Source organism: Oncorhynchus gorbuscha, linkage group LG26, assembly GCF_021184085.1.
Source record: "Oncorhynchus gorbuscha isolate QuinsamMale2020 ecotype Even-year linkage group LG26, OgorEven_v1.0, whole genome shotgun sequence".
In the NCBI taxonomy this organism is placed as follows: Eukaryota; Metazoa; Chordata; class Actinopteri; order Salmoniformes; family Salmonidae; genus Oncorhynchus; species Oncorhynchus gorbuscha.
In genome coordinates this window covers 28,387,105-28,413,571 of record NC_060198.1, presented here as the reverse complement: position 1 = coordinate 28,413,571, position 26,467 = coordinate 28,387,105, and the positions used below count along the sequence as shown (strand labels likewise).

Sequence of the window (26,467 nt, the reverse complement as noted above, 5' to 3'; positions counted from 1 at the left end):
TATCCCCATCCCTCCTCCTCCCGACTTTACTTTCAAACCAACCACAGAAAGTTGCAGTGGGGGACTTGAAACGGTCTGATTGGGCCATGCAAGTTGCACAAAGGAAAAGTCAAGCAGCCTCTTGTAGGCGAACAAACTGCAACAGTTATTCGCTCACCGGGACTACTGCAGAAGTTGTATCAATTATTCCGTTATTTATAGCCAAAATACCGATGCTTACAGACTATAAAAAGTATCTGTAAATGGCATGACTTTATCAGGTTAAATTGAGGAGATTTTTTTATTGATCAGCTCACAATGAAAATGGATTTTCTAACGAGTTGTGTGAGTTTTTTCGCACTGATCATGCCGTCAATGATGGTAGCAGCGCAAGGGGATAATGGCATTGCTTTCCCGGACCACGGATTTTGCCAGCCTATTTCAATCCCACTATGCACGGACATCGCCTACAATCAAACTATCATGCCCAATCTGGTGGGACATTACAATCAAGAGGACGCAGGACTGGAGGTGCACCAGTTTTACCCCTTGGTAAAGGTACAGTGCTCGCCGGAACTTAAATTCTTCCTATGTTCAATGTATGCGCCTGTTTGTACAGTTTTGGAAAAGGCCATTCCACCCTGTCGCTCAATTTGCGAGAGGGCAAAGCACGGCTGCGAGGCGCTAATGAATAAATTCGGGTTCCAGTGGCCAGAACGCCTCCGGTGCGAGAATTTCCCCGTGCTTGGAGACGGGCACATTTGCGTGGGTCAGAATGAATCTACTGCCACTGCCCCGCCCGTACACATGCCAGTCCCTGGAACCCCTGGCGTCCATGTCTACTCCACATCAGACAGGCCTTTCCGCTGTCCATCTGTGCTCAAAGTCCCCACTTATCTGAATTATTCGTTTCTGGGGGAGCTGGATTGTGGCGCACCATGTGAACACTCCAGGAGCAGTGGAGGCTACATGTTCTTCAATGACAAAGAGATTTATTTTGCACGCATATGGATCCTCATCTGGTCGTCTCTGTGCTGTGCCTCCACCCTATTCACCGTCACCACCTACCTAGTGGACATGCAGCGCTTCAAGTACCCGGAGAGGCCCATCATCTTCCTCTCTGGGTGCTACACCATGGTCTCCATAGCCTATATCGCTGGCTACTTCCTGGGGGACAAGGTGGTGTGTAATGACAGCTTCACCCCAGACGGATACAAGACCATAGTCCAGGGGACCAAGAAGGAGGGCTGCACCATCCTCTTCATGATGCTGTATTTCTTCAGCATGGCCAGCTCCATCTGGTGGGTCATCCTCTCCCTCACCTGGTTCCTGGCGGCTGGGATGAAGTGGGGGCACGAGGCTATTGAGGCCAACTCCCAGTACTTCCACCTGGCAGCCTGGGCTGTGCCCGCCGTGAAGACCATCAGCATCCTGGCCATGGGGCAGATCGAGGGGGACGTGCTCAGTGGGGTGTGCTTTGTGGGCCTCAACAGCCTGAACCCCATACGGGGCTTTGTCCTGGCCCCCCTCTTCATCTACCTCTTCATCGGTACCTCCTTCCTCCTGGCCGGCTTCGTGTCCCTGTTCCGCATCCGCACCATCATGAAGCACGACGGCACCAAGACGGAGAAGCTGGAGCGCCTGATGGTGCGCATCGGGGTGTTCAGCGTGCTCTACACCGTCCCCGCCACCATCGTCATCGCCTGCTTCTTCTACGAGCAGGCCTTCCGCCACCACTGGGAGAGAAGCTGGGTCAGCCGTAACTGTAAAGGCTTAGCCATCCCCTGCCCCATGCAGTACACCCCCCGCATGACCCCCGACTTCACCGTCTACATGATCAAGTACCTGATGACGCTCATAGTGGGCATCACCTCCGGGTTCTGGATCTGGTCTGGCAAGACACTCCACTCCTGGCGCAAGTTCTATACCCGACTCTCAAATGGTAGGCATGGAGAGACCACTGTCTAGGGAGGGAGGTCAAAACACGGGACTTGTTTTTGGACATTCATTTGGATGTTTTATAGTGTGTTTTTCTCCCTCCTATTTGTTTACTCACTGTCAGAGACTCAGTGGTACTTTTATACATTGATCATCAGATACTGTCAGTATTTTTTATGGAACGTTGACACAATTTGTAAGAAGTCAAATATTGCATGACAAAATCAAGCTTTATAAGGGGAGGGGGGGGGGGGGGTCTTGACCAAAGAACAAACTGTTGCTCACCTGAAGAATGGCCAAAACCTCAGAATGAACAAACAACAAAGGTGTTCAGTGGATGCCATGTGCTGAAGTGCTCTCTCTCTCCTCCCCCACTCTGTTCCTACTCCTTTTTTAAAGTTACCAGCCATAAAACCTCTCCAGTGTGAGTGAGAATCCAGCTGGGAATACAGTGAGCGGGGGAAGGAAGGAGGCCTGAAAGGACAGGCGGCCATTTTAAGAACGTGTGAGATGTAATTAAATGCAACTGTAAATAGGAATTGTAAAATATAAAATTATATATTTGTATTTAAAGAAAGGACATGTTTTGTTTTGTCTTCCAACAGCCGTAGTGCCTGGTTAACTCTAGCACCCCTTCTGAAAGGAGCCATAGACACACTGTCTCTTACTGCTGTTTTCACTGGCAGTATGACACATAGACATTTGAAGTTTCTCCTGTCAAACCCAGATCTGTAATCATTTCCCTTCTGATCTATCAGATCAGGGAAGCTGGGTTGTCGTAAAGGCAGTCTTTGGCTGTGCACATTTTCCCTAGCTTAGCCCTTCTCCTTCCTCTCGTCTCCCCCCCCCCGCCAATTAAATCCCTTGGAGCTGAGCTGAGCAGCAAGAGAAGCTGGGTGGTAGGGGTGAAGACAAGGCTGCAAGGACACTGGTCATGTCTCCAGGGGGGCGGAAAGCTAGCCCTAATTGTCAGTACTATACTCCATTACCACAAAGTCACACCAAAAATATCCACTTCTGGAGACTGTGTTGCTCAAACTGTTCAAATAATTATCTAGGAAAACAAAAAAGTATTTTGACAAAAACAGAATCAAAGAAGAATGTGGTATTTTAATGTTGTGGCGTGAAAAGTGGTGTGAATCTGTCAACCACAAATGTATCTCACATGAATTGCTGGGAGGGAAGTGGATGGGAAGGTGACGACAAAATAAAAGACACATGATTGGATTTTTTTTTGTGGTATTGCTGTGTGTGTGGTTGTGTGTCCTGCGTTGTCTTGACGAGCAGGATTATTTTCTCGATCTTGTCTATTTCGTTTTGTCTTTTGAATTGAAAAGGGATTTTGTTACCACGACATTACGTCTCAGGATGTGCTAATAATATCATAGTTATAGTATGGAAATGTTAACAATACAAATATGGTTACTGTCTGAAAGTGAGGGTTGGTCGATGAGGGTTAGAAAAGGGGGTCCCTGTTACCATATTGTTCTGTACTACAGCACAAACTATGCGGTGTCATTTCGAGAGCTACCGTTATTTCTTAGAACTGAGTGGTAACATGTTAATGCACAAAGATGTAAGGGAAGTTACAAAATGGTGGTCTCTGGCCAACTTCACCAGGTTCATCATAAATTCCCACTTCCCCAATTTAAAGGACCATAAAAAAGGAATTCCTACATCATGTTATAAAGTTATGGTTCAACACAAATGTGATAGGGTTGAAACCTGTATGTCTTATGGCCTGGCTTTGGTTGGAGTGGGCTTAGCTGTAGCTCGGTGTACGTTCCAGGTTCAAACTCACAATGCCCCCTTTGGAAACAATCCAAATGCTGGCCATTATAAACATCACTGTGCCTCTGTTGAAGAGGGGATCACATTTGGGCTCTAATGTATGTCCTGAGGCCACGCAGTTTTACGGGCCGGACCCAATACAATGGCCTCCTTCACTCCAACGTCGTTCAGCTACGATGATGAGGTGCTGTAAGAAGCCCTACTTTAACGTGCCCTCGTGTGCACAACGCGTGGCTGTATGTACGTGAGCCTTGTCTGTCGGTAGACTTGCCCGTCTGTCCGCATCTCTCTCTCAGCTATCTCTCTCTTGCTCTCTCGTGATGTGTGGCTAAAATAGGCCTCTACTCAAGAGAAGTCTCCCATCACGCTGCCCTCGCCAATGTGTTGACAGTTGAGTCATACCCTCAACATCTGTTAGCTCTCAGACTGTGTGGCGACTGTGTGGCGACTGCCACGAGGATGCATTACCCTGACGCGGCTCGCCAGGTAAGGGGTGAGGTAACTGGATACCTGGAATGACATACCCTTAGATGGAATATTAGCTACTATGCCAATAAGAACTTGAGTATGCTACTTTGTGTGTGTATATTTCTTTGTGAACATGGCATTCGTCTCTGCATGCGAGTGAAACGAAGGGAAATAATGGTGCTTGGCTTCACAGAGTACTTTGTCGTTCAAGAACCTTTTTAAAGTAAACACGATATTGATCTGGAATCCCCCGAGTGATGCATGGCTGAAACTGAACCTCATATGTGGTGATGTAATGAAATAAATCTAGTGCAGGCTGGAGAAAGGGGATACTCCCCGGATCCCCAACACCTCCAGCACGGAGGCTATGAGGAATACTTCCAAAACATACTGTAAGCATACAGTGCCTTCAGGAAGTATTCACACCCCTCGACTTTTTCCACATTGTATGGTGTTACAGCCTGAATTTAAAAAATCTAATTGAAATTTTGGGTCAGACAATTTTGGGTTACACACAATACCCCATAATGTCAAAGTGAAAATATGTTTTTACAAATGTTTACAAATGTATTAAAAATGTAAAGCTGAAATGTCTTCAGTCAATAAGTTTTCAACCCTTTTGTTATGGCAAGTCTAAATAAGTCCAGGAGTACAAATGTGCTTAACAAGTCACATAATAAGTTGCATGGACTCACTCTGTGTGCAATAATAGTGTTTAACATGATTTTTAAATGACTACCCCACACAAACATTAATCTGTAAGGTCCCTCAGTCGAGCAGTACATCTCAAGCACGGATTCAACCACAAAGACCAGGGAGGTTCCCCAATGGTTCACACAGAAGGGCAGCTATTGGTATATGGCAAAAAAAGAAGCATACAATGAATATCCCTTTGTGCATGGTGAAGTTATTAATTACTAATTAATTACACTTTGGATGGTGTGGCAAAGAAATTAACTTTTTGTTTTGAAAACAAAGCTTTATGTTTGGGGAAAATCGAACATATCACTGAGTACCACTCTTCATATTTTTAAGCATGGTGGTGGCTGCATCATGTTATGGGTATGCTTGTCATCGAAAAGGACCGTGGAGATTTTTTAATTATAAAAATAAATGTAATAGAGCTAAGCACAGGCAAAATCCTAGAGGGTAACTTCACCTTTCAGCAGGACAATTACCTAAAACAAGGCCAAATATACACTGGAGTTGCTTACCAAGACGACATTGAATGTTCCGGAGTGGCCTTGTTACCATTTTGACTTAAATCATCTTGAAAATCTATGGCAATATATGAAAATGGCTGTCTAGCAATGATCAACAACCAACTTGACAGAGCTTGAAGAATTTCTTAAAGAATAATGGGCAAATATTGTACAATCCAGGTGTGCAAAGCCCTTAGAGACTTACCCAGAAAGACTTACAGCTGTAATCGCTGCCAAAGGTGATTCTAACATGTATTGACTCAGGGGGTTGAATACTTATCTAAATCAATACATAGTGTTTTATTTTCCATTAATTAATTAATTAAACATATTTTTTATTCCACTTTGACATTATAGAGTATTTTGTTAAGATTAGTTGACAACAAAAAAAGACGAAATCCATTTGAATTGTAACAACAAAATGTGGAAAAGGTCACGCGGTGTGAATACTCTCTGAATAGCTCCTGCATGTAAGAAAGGGATAGAATTGGATGACCAATTTCTCACCTAATCTACAACAAGAAATCTACAGAGGTAGACTTGATGATATGCAGGGCTTGAACAGTTCGTACTCGCTGAAGTCTGCCCTGTAAGAGAAAGAGGGGGCAGTGTATGGCATGGTACAGTATAAGTACCAGGATGGTAACAACTGACAGGTACAGTATGTGTGATTTAGGACAGCAAAAGAGACCATGCCTTGTTGGGGGAAAAATAGATAAATCTACCTGTCCCACTTATGTTCTGCTCCTCCACACCTCTTTGTGCCTCAGCCCTAAGCTCCTCCTGTCTTTCTCCTCCCTGCCCCCCTCTTCTCTTCCCCTCTCCACTCAGATGAATGGGGGGAATGCAGTGAGTCAGTGGAGCAGCGCAGAGGCCTTGGCCCAGTGACAGTCTCCTGTGAGCTGCCTCACATCAAAAGGGCCGCTGAAACCCGACTAGCTCCTTGTAAACAGGGCTGCCTGGCCTGAAGGCACCGCTTCCTGCGCTTAACTCAACTTAATGGCTGGCTTGTTTGGCTTCTCGCTGAAGCAGAGAGAGAGACGAATGAGGAGAGAGAGAAAAGAGAAGGGGGGGAGGTGGGCGAGGTGGGGTGGCGGCAGGTAGAGTCTAAGATTGTTACAAGGGGTGGGCGGGGAGGGGGATTGGAAGGTATTTTGAAAAATTCACTTGAATAGGGGTGTTTTTCTTCTTTCTCTCGAGGTAAAAAAGAAGGGAATAAAAAGGAGTATCAGGACATAGAAAGATGTTCCTGCTATTTGTAAATCTGCGGAGAAAAAAAAGAAAGTATTTTCGGGAACCTGAAAATGAAACAGATGCCCAGATTCACTTTTCAGAATGTTTGAGTTTCGTCAGCAAAGCCCTTTTCACTTGATATTCTCAGTCAGGAAACCTGTCTGATAGCATGACCCAGTAGGGAGACGGCAGACCTTTACATGGTTTATACCTGATAGCTATTGCACATTTGTCCTTTTGTCCTAAATGTAGAGGTATGATAACTATCACCCTGTACACAGGTCTCACATGTATTACATAGAGAGGCATCTATCAAGCTAAATGTATTACAGGAGGGGGAAAGTTATTACCGATATAGACCAGATATTGTCTGTTTTCTGCGCGCTATTGACCAAGTCTCTTCTAGGTGGTCTCAGCTAAGCTTGTCTATGCTGTGGATTAGCTCTCTCTCTCTTTGTTGGTCTGAGATCTGCCATGCTGCCATATTCTCTCCTCGAGGGCAAGAAGGGACAAGCAGCGGATTGGGCAGAAAGAGAGAAAGAATGCTCTTCCAGAGAATGTTAATAATGGGATCTCACATCCCCCTGATTGAAAGAAGCCCTCAAGAGGCTGTTAACAAAGATGGATCATGTTGTTGGTCTGAAAAAAAGAAGAAGAGACAAATAAGGGGAGTGAAAAAAGTTGCTCTCTGTGAAAAGTTAGCATGAAAAAAAATGGAGAAAAGGTAAAAAAAAATATATATTTTAAAGACCTAGACTTAGGTCTGTTACTCATCAAGTCTTGCTCTGATCTCAGAGAGGAGTATCATGCTCTGAGCGCTTATGCTCAGTTAGTTATAGTCAGACATTAGCCCTGCTAAATGAGGGCAGTTTAGATTTTCCAGCGCTCCCTCCATATCTCTGGATCTCGTTTCCCCCTTGAAATCAAAACAGGAAGTCCAATATGTTCCCTCTCCTCCTATTCCCTGCATGGATTGCTTCCTGAGGCCACCGTATAGATTTGGGGGAGGGGGAAATCAGAGTTGGCAGGAGAAACGGAGGTTAAAATGTGCATTCTCAGTTTCTATGTTACAGAGGCACTCCTCTTCAATATAGTGGTAACCTGCTCGGTCACAGTGCTTCTCTTCGGGCAGACCCATTGCAAATGGCCATGAAATGCATTTCAACATTATGAGTGTTTTTAATGTCCTGTCCTGGTTTTATCAGTAGGCTGTGAGAGTCTTTGTGGACATAGTTGTAGATTTATTAGGCAGCAGTTGAAAAGTTCACAGATACCTTGGCTGGACACTATCAGGGGAAAAGATACACAGAAAATGAAGGGAATGGATATCTGGAAAGCCTACTCTCAACTCCTCGACTCTGGATGATCTTACCAACTGGCCACTCAGTCCATGTCCTGTTCTGGGGCTCAGAGGATTTGTAAGTTAACTACAGCAGTAGGGAACGGAACAGAAGCAGACAATAACTGTGGTGGCAGAGCCTCTGTTACAGCCTCACTTCCTCCACCCCCTCCTTGGCTCACGCTCACACACACCATTTGTCTGGGGTTTTATGACCCACAGAGTACACACAGGCCATTCAGAGGTGGCTTCAGTGAGATAGAAGGGTGGGGCCCAGGCTAGGCAGGCACACACACACACACACAGTATTTTAAAGGGGCTAACTATTTCTCTGTGCGTGCTTGGAGTAAACCACTCAGGTCCCAGGCCATGTTGTAGAAAACCTAAGGGTGTGTGGTAAAGAGATTCTGGGTGAGTGTGGTAGAGAGAGAGAGGGAGTCTGTGGGTGTGTGGTAGAGAGAGAGAGGAAGTCTGGGGGTGTGTGGTAGAGAGAGAGGGAGTCTGGGGGTGTGTGGTAGAGAGAGAGAGGGAGTCTGGGGGTGTGGGGTAGAGAGAGAGGGGGAGCCTGGGGGTGTGGGGTAGAGAGAGAGAGAGAGAGAGGGGGGTCTGGGGGTGTGTGGTAGAGAGAGAGGGGGTCTGGGGTGTGTGGCAGAGAGAGAGAGAGAGGGAGTCTGGGGGTGTGTGATAGAGAGAGAGAGGGAGTCTGGGGGTGTGTGGTAGAGAGAGAGAGGGAGTCTGGGGGTGTGTGGTAGAGAGAGAGAGGGAGTCTGGGGGTGTGGTAGAGAGAGAGAGAGGGAGTCTGGGGGTGTGTGGTAGAGAGAAAGAGACAGACAGAGTCTGGGTGTGTGTGGTAGAGAGGGTCGAGAGAGAGGGAGTCTGGGGGTGTGTGGTAGAGAGAGAGAGACAGAGTCTGGGTGTGTGTGGTAGAGAGGGTCGAGAGAGAGGGAGTCTGGGGGTGTGTGGTAGAGAGAGAGAGAGAGAGAGAGAGAGAGAGAGAGAGAGAGAGAGAGAGAGAGAGAGAGAGGAGGGCGTCTGGGGGTGTGTGGTAGAGAGGGTCGAGAGAGAGGGAGTCTGGGGGTGTGTGGTAGAGAGAGAGAGACAGAGTCTGGGTGTGTGTGGTAGAGAGAGAGAGAGTCTGGGTGTGTGTGGTAGAGAGGGTCGAGAGAGAGGGAGTCTGGGTGTGTGTGGCAGAGAGGGTCGAGAGAGAGGGAGTCTGGGGGTGTGTGGTAGAGAGGGTCGAGAGAGAGGGAGTCTGGGGGTGTGTGGTAGAGAGGGTCGAGAGAGAGGGAGTCTGGGGGTGTGTGGTAGAGAGGGTCGAGAGAGAGGGAGTCTGGGGGTGTGTGGGGGTGTGTGGTAGAGAGGGTCGAGAGAGAGGGAGTCTGGGGGTGTGTGGTAGAGAGGGTCGAGAGAGAGGGAGTCTGGGTGTGTGTGGTAGAGAGAGAGAGAGGGAGTCTGGGGGTGTGTGGTAGAGAGAGAGAGAGGGAGTCTGGGGGTGTGTGGTAGAGAGGGTCGAGAGAGAGGGAGTCTGGGTGTGTGTGGTAGAGAGAGAGAGGGAGTCTGGGTGTGTGTGGTAGAGAGAGAGAGAGGGGAGTCTGGGGGTGTGTGGTAGAGAGGGTCGAGAGAGAGGAGTCTGGGGGTGTGTGGTAGAGAGAGAGAGAGTCTGGGTGTGTGTGGTAGAGAGAGAGAGGGAGTCTGGGGGTGTGTGGTAGAGAGAGAGAGAGAGGAGTCTGGGGGTGTGTGGTAGAGAGGGTCGAGAGAGAGGGAGTCTGGGTGTGTGTGGTAGAGAGAGAGAGAGAGAGAAGGAGTCTGGGGGTGTGTGGTAGAGAGGGTCGAGAGAGAGGGAGTCTGGGGGTGTGTGGTAGAGAGAGAGAGAGAGTCTGGGTGTGTGTGGTAGAGAGAGAGAGGGAGTCTGGGTGTGTGTGGTAGAGAGGGTCGAGAGAGGAGTCTGGGTGTGTGTGGTAGAGAGGGTCGAGAGAGAGAGAGTCTGGGTGTGTGTGGTAGAGAGAGAGAGAGAGAGGGAGCGCCCCTGAGCTGCTCCAGCTGTTGCCCAGAGTGGTTCTGACAGCTGCGTTACGGATATTTTGGGAGCCTGGAGTTCGCCTGGGATAATAATGGGCTTGATTTGGAGGAGAGAGGGGGGTTGATACATAGCCAGACACCACACTGTGTACACAACCATACCACTCCTCAGGCCATGGCACGAGTATAGGTTAACAATCTGGTAATGAGAATACAAACAGAGCAATGGGGGAATTCATCTAGTCAATGTCATCATCTTCTATTGTGTTAGTGCAAATGACTCCTATAATAAGAAACTCCAGCAACTTTTGTGCTCCAGGCAGTACATGAAACAGACAAATACAACTCTAATCCAACCTGTATACGACCCAGCCAGTTCTGTTTGACTTGGTTTCCAGCTATTGTTGTCCTGACTCCCGTGGCACAGAGCCCTTGCTAAGACAAACACAAACACCAGTGGTCAGTTAGGTTGAAGGATTGGGGTGAAAGCACTTACTGTCCCACCTCAGTGCACAGGAAGCCCCCTGTCTGACATAGCAGTGTTCACTGGTTAGAGCTCGCTGCCTGGCCTTCTGAATCCGCCCCTGTCTGTATAGTAGCTGTGTGGTGCAGCACAGAGAGCTGCTATGGCAACTCAACTGACCTACAGACCTGAAGCTGAGAGAGGGCGGGGTTCACGGTCTAGAATATATCTCCACGACTGATGTTAAGATTAAGTGGTTAGTTAGCGTGTAGGTTTAGGCTTAGGGTTCTACAATATAGGAAACTAGCGGCACTAGCCTTAGGGTTCTACAATATAGGAAACTAGCGGCACTAGCCTTAGGGTTCTACAATATAGGAAACTAGCGGCACTAGCCTTAGGGTTCTACAATATAGGAAACTAGCGGCACTAGCCTTAGGGTTCTACAATATAGGAAACTAGCGGCACTAGCCTTAGGGTTCTACAATATAGGAAACTAGCGGCACTAGCCTTAGGGTTCTACAATATAGGAAACTAGCGGCACTAGCCTTAGGGTTCTACAATATAGGAAACTAGCGGCACTAGCCTTAGGGTTCTACAATATAGGAAACTAGCGGCACTAGCCTTAGGGTTCTACAATATAGGAAACTAGCGGCACTAGCCTTAGGGTTCTACAATATAGGAAACTAGCGGCACTAGCCTTAGGGTTCTACAATATAGGAAACTAGCGGCACTAGCCTTAGGGTTCTACAATATAGGAAACTAGCGGCACTAGCCTTAGGGTTCTACAATATAGGAAACTAGCGGCACTAGCCTTAGGGTTCTACAATATAGGAAACTAGCGGCACTAGCCTTAGGGTTCTACAATATAGGAAACTAGCGGCACTAGCCTTAGGGTTCTACAATATAGGAAACTAGCGGCACTAGCCTTAGGGTTCTACAATATAGGAAACTAGCGGCACTAGCCTTAGGGTTCCAAAACATATGAAATGGAGCAAAGAGAAGACATGTTTCTTTAGCATATACCCAAATAATTCAATGAGAAAACATTGAAATTTGACCTGGTTGTTAAATGTCACAATTATAACGCTCATGTCATCTAATCACAATGCTTCTTTGGCATCTCAACTTAGTTGGACTAAGTTGTATACATCTGAAATGAAAGATACAGTATGCTCTATCCATTCTATTTCTACAGTTCCTCTCCTCTGTGGTTCTGCAGGCTCTGGAACCCTTCAGGCTCCAGGTGATGACTCATTTCTTCGGCTCCTTTATGGCGAGCGTCGTCGATCCCCGTTTTAATGGGAGCCTTCTTAACTGCTCTTTCAGAGGAATTTACAACCCTGGCCCTCACCGCTCGCTCACCCACTTGGCCCACGAGAGGGGAGGCAGGAGAAGGAGGGGAGCACACTGGCGCATTGTCCTGACACAGCCAGGAGTGGAAATGTACCACCAGAAGCAAGGTGGTGGGACTGGCGGCAGGGCATGTGCTCCTGTGCATGTGATTGCGTGCCTGTATGTGTAAGTGAGTGAATGAGTGAGTGGATAAAGGAGAAGGGCTGGAGCTCTGTAGGTTCTCTCTGTAATTTATCCCTCCCTGTGCAGCGTAATCACTTCCATCTGAGCCCTGCCCAAAGAGAGAGAGAGAGAGAGAGAGAGAGAGAGAGAGAAATGGTGGAGGCGCCTCGTCAAGGAGGTGCGAGTTAAACACACACACACCCATATCATATGCACACACTCATAAATAACCCATATTCTAGCAGACACACAACACCCACTAATATACACATCCCATTCTACATATTCTCATTCCAAAAACACTCAGCATAAGAGTTACTAACAGTAGAAGAGTCACTTTCTACAAAGCTTTTCGGGAAAAGCAACAACCCCCTAACGTCATGTCCAGTCTCGCACCACTCATCAGAACCTTCTGGGACATTACTCCATTTGCTCCTACTAGCCCTCTGAACCAGTCATATCAGAAAAAGACAAATACATTTCATCTCGTTGAAAACTTTAGCCCACACTATCAGTACAAATTGATTGAGCAACTCTTAGCATTCTGTGGTTATGGTAAGGGCATAAGACCACATTTTCTCATTTCCTTCCTTCAATCCTGAGGTTTTTTCTTCCTCTTTTTGTTGGGGGTGGTTCCATCTGTCCTGCTGCACATGTTGAGCTGTATGTTGGAAGGCCTTGGGGAGAGACAGACAGACTCTCCAGACCAGACGTTCATGGTCAACATGCAGCGTAACTAATAATAATCACACTCAAATCCTTCTGTTCACCTGATTTAGAATTCCTCACAATCAAATGTAGACCGCATTATCTTCCAAGAGAATTCTCTTCGATTATAATCACAGCCGTATATATCCCCCCCAAGCAGACACATCGATGGCTCTGAACGAACTTTATTTAACTCTTTGCGAACTGGAAAACATTTATCCGGAGGCTGCATTCATTGTAGCTGGGGATTTTAACAAAGCCAATCTGAAAACAAGACTCCCTAAATTTTATCAGCATATCGATTGGATCATTGCAACCAGGGGTGGTAAAACCTTGGATCATTGTTACTCTAACTTCCGCGACGCATATAAGGCCCTGCCCCGCCCCCCTTTCGGGAAAGCTGACCACGACTCCATTTTGCTGATCCCTGCCTACAGACAGAAACTAAAACAAGAGGCTCCCACGCTGAGGTCTGTCCAACGCTGGTCAGACCAAGCTGACTCTACACTCCAAGACTGCTTCCATCACGTGGACTGGGACATGTTTCGTATTGCGTCAGATGGGAATATTGACCAGCCTTCAGCCCAGCCCGCCGCCATCGGTCAAGCGTCTGGCTGGCGTGTTACATTTTTCCCAGTGCCTCGGATACACTTGGATCCACTAACAGGCCGGGTGGGGTGCAGTAAGAGTGCTCGTAAAGCACTGGGCATAAAATTAAGGCTTGTTGTTCAGATGGGGGGGTGCTTGGATGGAGAGCGATGGAGGTGGTGGAGCCGTAGCCTTAGCTGATCCCAGCTGTCTGAAGAAACTCTAATTAGCACCACCACACCCTTATCGCTTGGAGGTGACGGGAGCAAATGTTCCTCGTGAACCACCCAGGAACAACCGCCGAAATAACATGGGAGAATGACTGTGTGACAGGTGACCTCCTCACCTCCTGGACCAAATGGCCTGGTGAAACATGGCAGACACAGAATGCAGACATTCAAAACGACAACAAAAACAAATCGACTCAACAATGTGTGAATTCAAGCTGCACTGTTATTCTTACATCCTTGCCTCCACCACCATAAAAAATCGGAACATTCCAGAAAAAACAACAACAAAACAACCAATCACTGATAACAATTCAATATTTGGAAGGACAATAGGCTGCACATGATCTAAACTGCATTATGATGAGAGTCACAGCATTCTCCCCCGATTTATAATAGAATAGTATGGGCATTGTCTTGACCGAAGCCAGTCCCTCCCTCTTTAACCTAAATTCTCATACACCTCTCTCTTCTTGACATCCCGAAAGAGCTTCATTCCCACGATGCATCTCACTAACTGATTAAAAAAAAGATAATAACACAGTAAGTACAAGGATGCAACATGTGACCTAAGTAGGACACCTGATATGTTGTTTTACCTCTATGAGACCCAGTATGATGCAGGCGGCACCCAGCCACACCAGGTTCCTCTTCAGGGACTCTTTGATCACCTGCACAAAGCCCTGGAGGGACCAACATGTGACACACCTGATATGTTGTTTTACCTCTATGAACACACACACACACACACACACACACACACACACACACACACACACACACACACACACACACACACACACACACACACACACACACACACACACACACACACACACACACACACACACACACACACACACACACACACACACACACACACACACACACAGCGTTGTGAAACTTCTCTTCCTGTGACTAAATGAGCTGTTAATGAACTGTCTGTCCTCCGGGGGCCACAGTGTCTGCAGTCAGTCACTCAGAGAACCAGCTGATATATATTGACCGTGTTTAACTTTATCCCCTCAAGTCCCTGCTCGTCTTACTTGCTGAATTGCAGACCTCCAGGATCTGAGCTAAGCATGACTAAAAGCTTGTTATTATAGGTTTTAGTGAAAAGACTCAGGGCATTTTAGATAAAGCCTCATTACTCTTTAGGGCCCTTAAAACCTCTCATCATTGTCACAGCAATTCCCATGTAGGGAATCATGATCACCTTTCTGTTAACCTCATCTAAGGCCTTTGTAACCCCCTCACCCTTCCCTGTGCTGGTTAACATTGACCCTCTGGTAGATGTTGTCTGTGATGACGACATTCACACAGGCCACAGAATCCGCATGGCAACAGGAGTGTGACACAAAACTAATATCCCCATGAGAGCCCTGCGGGAGCCAGTCAGTGTAGTTCTCTGCACCACAACAACGAAACTGAAACACACATAAACAAACTTTGATAGTGTATCTCACAGAGGCCATTCCCCTGGTAAGGAGTGAATAGCACGCTACTCACTGCATGTTGTAGGTCGATGACAACCTTATCCCTGGGGCTGTGCTGCATGATCACCTCGTTAACTTTCAGGGTGATCCTTCTCTCCACCTGCAGAGGGTGCAGAGGACACAAAAAGCATTTTCACCCTTGTCAATCAAGCAATACTAGTTGAATTCCCTGAAAACTTACAGTCTGTAGTAGATTGAGACAGCTGGCAAAGAGTCATGTTTACCTTGTTTCTGAAGACATAGAAGAGAATCCCAGACACCGAGGATCAGCATTGGGAAGTGTGTGAACTACAGAGTACAAACAACCAAGATGTTACTCTCCAAAAGCAAAATGCAAACTGTCTGTCAGACAACGCCCCAATGCTACCCAGGAAGGTGATGATGCCCACCACTATGAGGAGGATGGAGGTGTGAGACAGGCCCTGGGATAAAAGACTCCATTTCTGTGTAGGTTGGCCGAGACATTGCCCAGACCAGGTCCAGGGCCAAGCCAGACACCTGGTGGAACATTAACACATGCCATATAAATCACAGGTTAGTCAAACAACTGTAGTTTTCTCAATATAACCTTTAAACCTTTTTAATGGTTCACTCTAGAGCAATTGGAGTAAGTCAGGCAGATATGAGTCAGTGATCTAAATACCAGAGCACCTGCCCAAATGTGTTCTATGAAAGTGTCCAGGACAGGTAGTGGTGTATATTTGTGCATTTTTTTTAACGAGGCAAGTCAGTTAAGAACAAATTATTATTTTCAATGATGGCCTAGTGGATTAACTGCCTTTTCAGGGGCAGAACAACAGATTTGTACCATGTCAACTCTGGGATTTGAACTTGCAACCTTCCGGTTACTAGTCCAATGCTCTAACCACTAGGCTACCCTGCCTCCCCAGAGTGTTTAGGAGGATAAAGAAGAACTTAACCATTCTTCCGAAATATTTTCTTCCAAACTGAAAAGTATACAGGAATTTTGAAGTCCACGTTCGATATTTCTCATTTTATAGTCACAACTTTGCCTATACCTATATATTTTTCTGTACTATATCAGTTCGGTTAGGTACACGGGAACATTTTGGACTTCTATGAATCGTTTTGACCAATATGCAGATCTAACTCTCCTGAAATTTGTACAAACACCTGGAATTCTTGAATAGGCGGCTCAATGAACACAGCATTTCTATAGCTCCAAATGTCTATATTACTTGTCAGAGCGAGAGAGAGACGCAAAATAAGTTATCAGCAACACGATTTGGATCAAGCAAGTGGACTGTATCAGCTTGGCCTAACCTTGAAATGATCCGGTTGACATCATCACTCTAATGAACTGTAAAACATACTGGATATGATGGGTGTAGTTTCATGAGTTCACCCAGTTGTTGGGATACTGTAACCCTGTTACATGTCAGAGAGAGCTGAGTCTCGAGACGTTGATATAATTGAATTGAATAGAAATAGAAGCAAACGGGAGCTGCGAAGAGTATTCAGGGTTCCCCTCTCTCTCGTTTTTTCTCGGACTGTTATTTATGACGGACTTGTTTTTGTCAACGGTCCAACACTCGGACTGTCGAAACAAACAGTTTAGACCGGGTAAAGTTGACCCTAGACGTTGATCTTGGGCCAGTTTCGCATTTCCCCTACTAATGATTCATGTTAGGACTGGGGAAGGGGGAGCTGTTGATCCTACACCAGCCACGTAGCCTACTGAGCGATGCAAAGAGCTTTTAAACAGTTTCACCCCGCAGTAAGTAAATCTGACTAAAACGGCAGAAAATAGCCGTACGAGATGCGGTGCGTCATTGTTGCTACTTGGGTCACAGTTGTTGCGCGTCATCATATTCCACACACACACGGAGCACTACTATTGGTTACATTTACACTTCGAAATTCCATCCTTTGTCCATTTGGTACATGGTGGAATTCGGGATCAGAGGCCCTGCCACCTCTGGTGCCTGAGGCTTGGCTCTTTTTCCATCTCTGGCCTATGGCCTATTGAGGATCATGCTCTTTTAAGAGGTTGGTTAAATCTATTTATTGTTTAACAATAATCTCCCTTGTTCCACAATAACATATTCGTTTACCATTTCCAAACATGTCTTCAAAGTATTATTTTGGTAAATGTAGGAATTTGTTTGGTAGTGGTATTGGGTTATGTGAGATTTTGATAAATGAGACCCCCCCCTGTTTTACATCCATTTGGCTGGTTCCACTACCAGTGTCTGGGTTACCAACTCAGTTCTTGATGCCTTCTTGCGTCATACCTATTCTCCAAGGGCACCACCTGAAGCCTCATACCTATTCTCCAAGGGCACCACCTGAAGCCTCATACCTATTCTCCAAGGGCACCACCTGAAGCCTCATACCTATTCTCCAAGGGCACCACCTGAAGCCTCATACCTATTCTCCAAGGGCACCACCTGAAGCCTCATACCTATTCTCCAAGGGCACCACCTGAAGCCTCATACCTATTCTCCAAGGGCACCACCTGAAGCCTCATACCTATTCTCTAAGGGCACCACCTGAAGCCTCATACCTATTCTCCAAGGGCACCACCTGAAGCCTCATACCTATTCTCCAAGGGCACCACCTGAAGCCTCATACCTATTCTCCAAGGGCACCACCTGAAGCCTCATACCTATTCTCCAAGGGCACCACCTGAAGCCTTCCAGTTTAGTCACTTTTTAGTCCAGCCCTCAGAGGCAGGTGCAGCTCACCTTTTCTTCTGCCAAGCAGTCATATCATCAAACAATGGAGGAAGACAGGAGCTGGAAAGAGGCAAGTCAAGTCACATACACCTGTAGGGCATGATAAATCACATAGCTATGTAAATAAGGATACAGTCACCATGATGTTTTCTACGTAATATCTCAGTACCTTATTCTGGTATGGTTCTTACATTTACTTCTATCACCCATCTCCCTCGGCTATATTGATATATCAATGTTGTGTTTGGGTACACTTGACCAGTTGTGGAAAAGTACCCAATTGTCATACTTGTGTAAAAGTAAAGATAAACTTAATAGAAAATGACTCAAGTAAAAGTGAAAGTCACCCAGTAAAATAAAAGTCTAAAAGTATTTGGTTTTAAATATACTTAAGTATCAAAAGTAAATGTAATTGCTCAAATATACTTAAGTATCAAAAGTAAATGTAATTGCTCAAATATACTTAAGTATCAAAAGTAAATGTAATTGCTCAAATATACTTAAGTATCAAAAGTAAATGTAATTGCTCAAATATACTTAAGTATCAAAAGTAAATGTAATTGCTCAAATATACTTAAGTATCAAAAGTAAATGTAATTGCTCAAATATACTTAAGTATCAAAAGTAAAAGTATACATCGCTTCAAATTCCTTATAGTAAGCAAACCAGACGGCACCATTTGTGTTTGTATTTTTTCATTTCCGGATATCAAGGCGCACTCTCCAACACTCAGACATCACTTACAAACGAAACATGTGTTTAATGAGTCCATCAGATCAGAAGCATTAGGGATGACCAGGCATGTTCTCTTGATAAGTGTGTGAATTAGACCATTTTCCTGTCCTGCTAAGCATTCAAAATGTAATGAGTACTTTAAGGTTTTAGGGAAAATGTATGGAGTAAAAAGCACATTATTGTCTTTAGGAATGTAGAGAAGTAAAAGTTGTCAAAAATATAAAGTACATCTACCTCAAAAAACGACATAGTATGTTCAAGTATTTTTACTTCAGTACTTTACACCACTGAGGTTTACTTTCCTAGTGACATTTATTGGAGGGGTTTGTTCTCTCAGGAGGCCCAGAAGAAGGTGTCAAGCTTCCTAGTGAAGCTGAGGCTGAAGAATCCTTTGCAGATTACTGATAACAGGTCCAGTTCGGAGTCAGAGCGAGCTAACGCTGAAGTTCGCCAGAGGGCAGTCATGCAGTCTTCAGTAGAGGGCAAAACTCTCCGCAGCACGCAAGGAACTATCCGTGATAACTCACTGCAGCACTCCCCACCCACTGGCACTGATAAGAGTTACAGGGGGGCAGAGGGATCTACATCCCCAGATAACATTGACAGCGACAGGAAGAAGACCATGTTCCCACTCCTCTTCACCAAGACAGCCGTGGCTGGGACCACCACCAACCCCCTTCTCACTGAGAATGACCAGCCCAGCGGGAAGCTTTCTGCCGAGGCAGAAAAGGCCCACAAGACTGTGATGGTGGCTGGTATCCCAGAGGAGATTGGTGTTGGAGCTAAGGTCATGCAGAAGACCTTACCGGTCTTATCCAAGTTAATTTGGTCACGGCCCAGTCCAAGTGAAGAAGATGACAAAGTCCAGGGCAAAGTCAAAGACTTCCACAAGACCAAACTAGGTGAACAGAAAGAAGATAACGTCCCGCCAATAGCCAAAGAACCCCGGAGAAAAGGGTCCCCCCATGGAGCAGAGCAAGGCAGAGGCAGGGACTATAGCAGGAGGAAGGAGCCCCTCTCCTACGACATACAACACAGACTCAACCAGGCCATGACAGATTCAGACAGACTCAAAGCTAGAGAGGTCATCAAGAGAAGCGGAACCATCCGCTGTGAGAATCTCCAGCAAAGGCCCAACCGACAGAAGCCAGAGTTGGAGCGATTCAAACCCAGGGATATCACCAAGAGGAGGGCCATCATTCCATGTGATGAGCTGCAGCAAAGGCCCCATCAGCCAATGCCAAAGCCAGATAAAGCTGCCCTGGTTAAACTCCCGGCGATTCCACGGTGGACGGGCTCCATCTCATATGAGGAGTACCAGAAGCTGAACCAGAAGATGCCAGACAGCACCATCAACACAGAGGACCTGGAGGAGTTCTTAAACTCACTGTCAGTACCTGCCCTCTGCTCCATACTTACCATTCATACCTATTCTATTCCCCACAAATGTCACCGTTATCCCCTAACATCACTATCTGCTTGTGCCTGTTTGACTGTAGTGGCATTACTCATATTGAAGACCTGGCAACTACGGTGCCTGACGATCCCCTGACCGATGCCCAGTCTGATGGTAAGTAGCATGCATACTGTTAGCCTGTCTTATATTGTCAACTAATATTACCTACCAATACAAAAACATTTTTGCAATTAATTAATTGACGATCTTCTATTGTACATGCATTTTGAAGTGATGTTCCCTAATGTTATGGGCAACAATCATATCTATTGTCTTTTCTGCCCCATGTAGCCTTCAAAGAAGTCTTTGAGCAGTTTGCAAAGAACAGTGATGTCTCTCTCAATGAGGAGGGCCTGGCGTCCACGCTGGACAGAGTGGGGATCAGTATCAGCCCAGAGGAGGTGAAGAAAGCCCTGCAGAAGGCTGACTACGACGGTATGTTCCTGCCTCAGTATCTGGAATTACCCCAAAATATAATAACGTGCTTTCCATTATAGACATGTTAGAACAGAATACATACAAATGGCTTGTGTCTCAAATGGCCCCCTGTTCCCTATATAGGGCGTGACATTTGTACCCATATAGGGCTCTGGTCAAAAGTAGTGCACTATAGATTGCCATTTGGGGTGCAGCCATACACATTCCCTTCGCTGACATGAGTTGACAGGCTGGCTGACTGGCTGTTTTTGTTTCTTGGCTTTAGAGGACGGAGGGGTGGGGTTTCAAGATTTCCTGCATGTGATGGCAGACAGCCAGCGCTTCTCCAAGTGCTTGAAAGGTGAGGATCCCCGACTAAGATGTTGCCTTGTTGACTAAACTTAAATACGTAAATATGAACATACGACTCACAGAGCTGCCATAGCGTTTGTGAGACTGTATTAAGATGGTGCTTACTGTCCTCTCTCTCACTCCTTTCTGAGCTGAAGGAGCGGACCCATCCCAGTCTGTTGAGGTGTGTGAGACAGTGTTTTACAAGGCCCTGACCAGGATGCTGGCTGCCGGTATCCTGTCCAGTGGTACTACAACAGAGATAGTACAGTAAGCCATTCTAAGTCATGCTACTTTCTTCTCGTGTATGAATAGCCGACCGACATCACGTGAAGCTATACATGAATGTTTACTAACTGTATTGTTGTCAAAGATTATGTAGGGTTAACAAGACATTTTCAGGGATAAAACAAAGAAACAACTTTTCATTGCAGTGTCTTATGAATTTTCACTAAACGTTATCTGTTTACACAGAAATAATACATTCTTGTGGTCAGCTGTGTCAGCCATATTTGACTGTCCCCAACCTCTGACCAGGTACTACCATAAAAAGACTCTGAGGCTGATCCGGCAGGCCGTGCGACCAGACAGGGAGGATGGGGACCATGTTCTCACCTACTACACCAAGGGAGCTCATCTCAAAGGCCTGAAGAGCAAGCAGCTCCTCAAGTACATCCAGCCAGTGGGTGAGCGAACACATGATAACACCCAGCACATACAGTACTCCTTTCTCCCTCCTTCCTATATTCATATTGAACTGCTTCAGCTTTCATACTCTCCTAGTCAAATTTATATTGATTGGCAGAGGAGTGATGAGGGATTGTTGTTGTTTTGATGTGCAGAGACAATTGCCCAAAGCCAGAAGGTGAAGGACAGCCCGTACTCCAGGTGTCCCAGCCTGAACGTGGCCTACACCTCCTGGGACCCCCGGCGCATGTCCCTGAACCCTGCACAGAGGGCCAAAATGGGCCACGTGAAGTCTGTCAAGACCTGGAAGACCGCTGAGATCGAGGATCGCATCAGACAAGTAATAAAAAAGAAAAAAGAATTCACATATTGAATTATGTGAGGAAATATAGAAAGGCAGCGAAAATATGGTTGCTAATCTTCTTGTATTTGTACCAGCTGTCAATCAAGCACCCTGGGATGGAGAAAATGGAGATGATCACGCCTGTGAAGATGAAGGTGAACATGTCCATGAAGGAGAGGGACCACCTCACTTACAATGAGATCAACCAGATAAAGCAGATGGTAAGACGGGATTTGAACTGAATCTATGACAATATTGATGCATTCAGTCCCACATTGAAGCTCTCTCTGTCTCCGTCTGTCCAGTCCAAATCAAGTCTGAAGGAGTACCTGAAGGACCTGACCCAGCTGAAGCGCAGGGACATGTGGATCTCCTGGGGCTCCCTTCAGTGTTACTGTGCCCTCCACAGCCGAAAGGACTTCACCAAAACCTTCACCACCTACTCCTGGTCCTGGAGCGGCTGTCGCAACATGATGGAGACTGGAGACCTGGACGCTCCCTGTAGGTCCGCCCTACGCCCCCATGTAGCCAACCACTGGAGCCCATCGCCAGGAAGCGGCGTGCCTCGTCCAATCAGTGAGGCTAAAAAGAGAAGACCCTGGCGGCAACCCCGTTGACAGGAAAAGCACTACACTGTAGAAAAGAGGAATAACACCAATAGCAATCATAACAATACTGATACGATCAATTACTTTAACCACAAAGATCCCAGCCACCCCCACTTCCTCTGACCACAGTCTCCACTCCCTCACCCCTCCTGATCCCAGTCCCATACTTCGACTAGAGCGGCTGTAGTTATGAGTGCAACAACCCCCCATGTTATGTGTACAAACAGGACCGGCCCCCTAGCTGATCTGTTGCTCTGGGCCTAACTTACATTAGCCCGCCCCTGAGGGGGGGGTGGAGGGGAGGACATGCAGTGTCTCCCTGCTCAGCAGAAATAAACCCATCATCCCTGAAAAAAATAGCAGAATGAGTCAAACGAGTGTCACTGGTTTGTTTGAAAACTGCACCGTGCAAAAGTGAGGAGGAGGAGGGATAGGTAGGGAGGGATCTGGGGTCGATCTGCATGAAAACATGAAGGAAAACAGGAAGGAACTGAACTGTTATGGAGAGGGGGAAGTGGCAGTGCTTTAGATGTTAAATAGAGCTAAATATGTAAATAAATATATGTTGCCTGGTTGATGTGTCCAAACAGTCATTTCCAATAACTCCCACATCAAAGAGCCACTTCTCCACTCTAGATAACCCATATTAACATCAGTCTATGAATAAATCTAAGGGTCCTACAAGGCCAAGGCATGGAGCCTAGGAGGAGAGCCAGGACTACTCAACCCCTTGGCCTGCTCCAACTAGCTGGGTTACACTATAGTCTGCCGATTAAGTCCCTGACTGGTCCAGGTCCTGATAGGGTCCTCAACCCTGATATCAGGCCCAATTGAGGAAGGGATCAGCGCTGGTCTGATCCATTCATTATGATCAGTCTCAGTCTGATGTTAACCAGACATGCCTGAGCACACACACACACACACAGCGTACGTTAGCCCTCCGCCTGGCTCCCATTAAGAAGATGACAGGTAATAAAATAAACCACAGTGAAACAGGGAGCTCTGTTGTTAAAGCTGTTGTGCTTGCATGTGTCTGTGCATTTGGCGACAGTGACACTGTTTACTCAGACTACGAGTACTTGGCCTGATGGCCCCTGTCATCCTGTAAACCAGATGCTTGAGCAGTTTCCTTCTCCTCTCTCGTGTTCACTGTATGCCGAGACCAGATAAGCGCTATTAGGGCAAACACAACAGTTTGGGCTCGATATTGTCTCAGCTAATTGGAAAGTAGGACAATGGTCCTGCCTGGGAATCTCACCATCTTTTTCTCCAAACAAATCGATCATTGTTTGGAAATGTAAAACTAGGTAAGACTGGCCCGTGTCTGTTTCTCTGGATGTCACGGGGGAAAGAGAGAGGGCCCCCTAGTGCCTTTGACTGGTTCCTAAAGGATTATTGTTGTTTGACTGAGACCGCCTCTTCAGATGGTTTAACACAAGGGGGTGCCAGTGTATCAGCCCTTATTGTCTGGTTCAGTCGCTTCACTTCCTCAGATAAGCTCATTGACTTGATAATGACTTTAATTTGTCTCCGTCTTGTGATAAAGAAGACATATATTTGATGGTCTAATGAATCTACCCTTTAGTATAGTAGTTTATCACTGTTGATATGAAGTCATAATATACTGTAGCGGTCCTGAAAGCTCTTTAAAATGTTACGCTTCAAATTCCTGATGTCAGATCTGTCAATATCATGTCTGTAACATGATCTTAATGTTGTCAATGATGTTCACACCAGGCTTTTGGCTTCCGAAACCACTTCCTTATCCTCACCAGATGTTATTTCCACAGAGGAAACTTCTATTGATGTGTTGTTCACTAATCAGAGGTGAAGTCCAGGCAACAGCAGCATTGTGCCGGGCTTCCGCCTATTCATCGGTCCTCTCTCAGCTTTCATTGTTGCATTCTGTATCTCAGATCTTTAGTGTGATTCTGTTGTTCTCTCATTCCCAGTTCTCTCTCTGTACCTATTTAGTGAGATCCTTCTCTTTCAGTGGGTGTTCCACTTAGTAAACGGCGCCGACGTATATCAGGTACACATTTCCCAAAATGTGAAAACGGCATGAAGGCCATTACCAGATTCTTAACCGTCAGCTGCCTATCTGGCTTCTGTCTTTAGAGACGTTCCTTTCAAAGTGACCGAAAGCAGCTCCAGCTGCATGTTTATCTCCAGACACATCTAGATGATGTTTAGACTGAAGAGTCACACTCAGCCACCCCAGGAGAGATATAAAGGCCATTTGGACGTATCACTGAAACCGTACATTTAGATAGAGGGAACGTTAAGACCCCGCATGCCAGCTGGGTGAGAGAGAGTAGGCCTCACTAAGGACAGACACAACAAATGTAAACCGTTTAAAAGTCATTAAGTCAATTGGTGTCATTGGGGCTGTAAAGTTTAGATTGTCTGTATGGATGCGGCTCCCTCCCATGAATTACCCAGGAGCCTCTCTGTCCTGTCTGTCGTTAGAGGCTCCCGCTGATGAATGAAGAAGTATCACCCTCTTTCCTCATAACGAGCTGCTTCCAGCATGACTTGCCAAATGTTTCTTCAACTCTGTACTGTATACTGTCCGTCTGTCAACACTGTTCTGATTCAAACTCCTGTGCAGGCTTTTGTTTGGAAGCCAAATTTGGTTAGGGAGTACAAATTGTTTTTTTATATTTTTTTATTGTGTCCTGCATAATAGGGCCTATATGAATGGTCCTGTGTATTAGCAAAATTGAGCACTTCTCGCTCTAGCGTCTATTTCCGATGCCAAATTAGATGTGTGGATGTGTGCACGGTCTACTCCGTGTGTGTGTGTGCGTGTGTGTGTGTGTGTGTGTGGCCTCATATGGAGTGTGTTGTAGCTGTGTTGTTGGACGAGGTAATAGGTTTAGACATGAGGTTATCTTATGGATTTATCAAAGAGCCCCTATTACCTGGTTGACTCACACTCTGGAACCTGCCTGCAATAGTGTGGTGGTCCTGTGTAGCTCAGTTGGTAGAGCATGGCGCTTGTAACGCCAGGGTAGTGGGTTCGATCCCCGGGACCACCCATACGTAGAATGTATGCACACATGACTGTAAGTCGCTTTGGATAAAAGCGTCTGCTAAATGGCATATATTATTATTATTATATTATCTGGACTCAGGGGTAGACGTAAGATAGTAAATGAAAATCCAGGACACTCAAATGAATATGATATGTTACATTTGGTATGGTACGTCTTCATTTGTGCATGTCCATCATCCATTTCGTATGGCATGTTACGAATTACAATTCATATTATATGTTACGAATTACAATTAATATTATATGTTACGAATTACAATTTGTGTGATATGTTACGAATTGGAATTTGTACAATATGTTCAGAATTTACCATACGTATATGTTTACGAATTCCAATTGGTTGTGGCTAACGTTAGCTAGGTGGGTAGGTGGCTTACGCTAATGTTAGCTAGGCTAGGGTTAAGGTTAGGAGTTATGTTAAGGGTTAGGGTTAGCTAACATCCTAAGTAGTTGCAAAGTAGCTAAAATTCTAATGTCCGTGATGAGATTCAAACACGCAATCTTTGGGTTACTAGGCGTCAGCGTTGTATACCAATCCATCCACCCCTATCAACCACCCTCCTTTCGTTTTTGCCTTAAGTAACCTTCCGTCTTATTTAGCCACACCAAACGTAACAAATCATACTAATTCTAGTGTCCCGGATATTCATTTACTATGTTACATCTAGTCTATTAGACCAGCCGGGGAATCTTTAGTGCCCTTCTAGTAAAGCGTCTCAGCTTCATCTTCAAGTTGGCTTGTGAAATAAAACGACAGACTGCCCTATCTATGAGGACTGAGGACACAGTGTTGAGTAATGCCATTCATATTCATCTGGTAAAAGTCTTACGTCTAAATCCTAGTGGATCCCACTAGAAGGACTTCTAGGGAATCTACCTGCCTGTACACACGGTCTATTTTTATTACATCACTGTCATTCTAGTAGAAATGTGATGGTTAACAGAGTAGTTTAGCATGCACCTCCTAGCAGCACACCTTGACACATGCAGACCATCCATAGTCTCTGCTTTATTTCAGTTACTGAACCAATGGGTTGCGCGCGGTGTAATTCCAATTTGTCTTAGGTTGTCAAAGTGTAATCTAGCAAGAATGTACTTCTATCACAACATGGTAGCTTAAACAACACCACCTCGCAATGTTTCTCTC

The 26,467-nt window shown here is 45.9% G+C and overlaps 2 protein-coding genes and 1 long non-coding RNA gene across 5 annotated transcripts; 2 read left to right on the top strand and 1 right to left on the bottom strand.

The window, feature by feature from the left end:
* Nucleotides 1-50: 50 nt before the first annotated feature.
* On the top strand, nt 51-3,144 carry LOC124016184 (frizzled-2-like). Its single transcript, XM_046331722.1, has one exon. The coding sequence runs from the start codon at nt 298-300 to the stop codon at nt 1,945-1,947; it is 1,650 nt and encodes a 549-aa protein (XP_046187678.1). The 5' UTR covers nt 51-297; the 3' UTR covers nt 1,948-3,144.
* Nucleotides 3,145-13,715: 10,571 nt separating this feature from the next.
* Nucleotides 13,716-15,420, bottom strand: LOC124015416. Its single transcript, XR_006835148.1, has 4 exons — nt 15,191-15,420; nt 14,980-15,066; nt 14,070-14,153; nt 13,716-13,987 (listed from the first exon to the last, which is right to left on the bottom strand). It is a non-coding gene; the product is annotated as an uncharacterized LOC124015416 (long non-coding RNA).
* An 868-nt stretch (nt 15,421-16,288) lies between these two features.
* LOC124016222 (spermatogenesis-associated protein 21-like) lies at nt 16,289-22,618 on the top strand. Of its 3 annotated transcripts, none has more exons than XM_046331774.1 (11): nt 16,289-16,976; nt 17,234-17,735; nt 18,738-19,789; nt 19,900-19,970; nt 20,148-20,291; nt 20,560-20,634; nt 20,777-20,894; nt 21,162-21,310; nt 21,467-21,651; nt 21,750-21,875; nt 21,960-22,618. In XM_046331774.1, the coding sequence occupies exons 2-11, from the start codon at nt 17,709-17,711 to the stop codon at nt 22,269-22,271; spliced, it is 2,259 nt and encodes a 752-aa protein (XP_046187730.1). In that variant the 5' UTR covers nt 16,289-16,976; nt 17,234-17,708; the 3' UTR covers nt 22,272-22,618. The 3 variants fall into 3 exon arrangements, with proteins under 3 accessions (XP_046187730.1, XP_046187732.1, XP_046187731.1); XM_046331776.1 differs by having other exon boundaries at nt 16,290-16,976; nt 20,783-20,894; XM_046331775.1 differs by lacking the exon at nt 16,289-16,976 and having other exon boundaries at nt 17,042-17,735.
* The last annotated feature ends 3,849 nt before the right edge of the window (nt 22,619-26,467 follow it).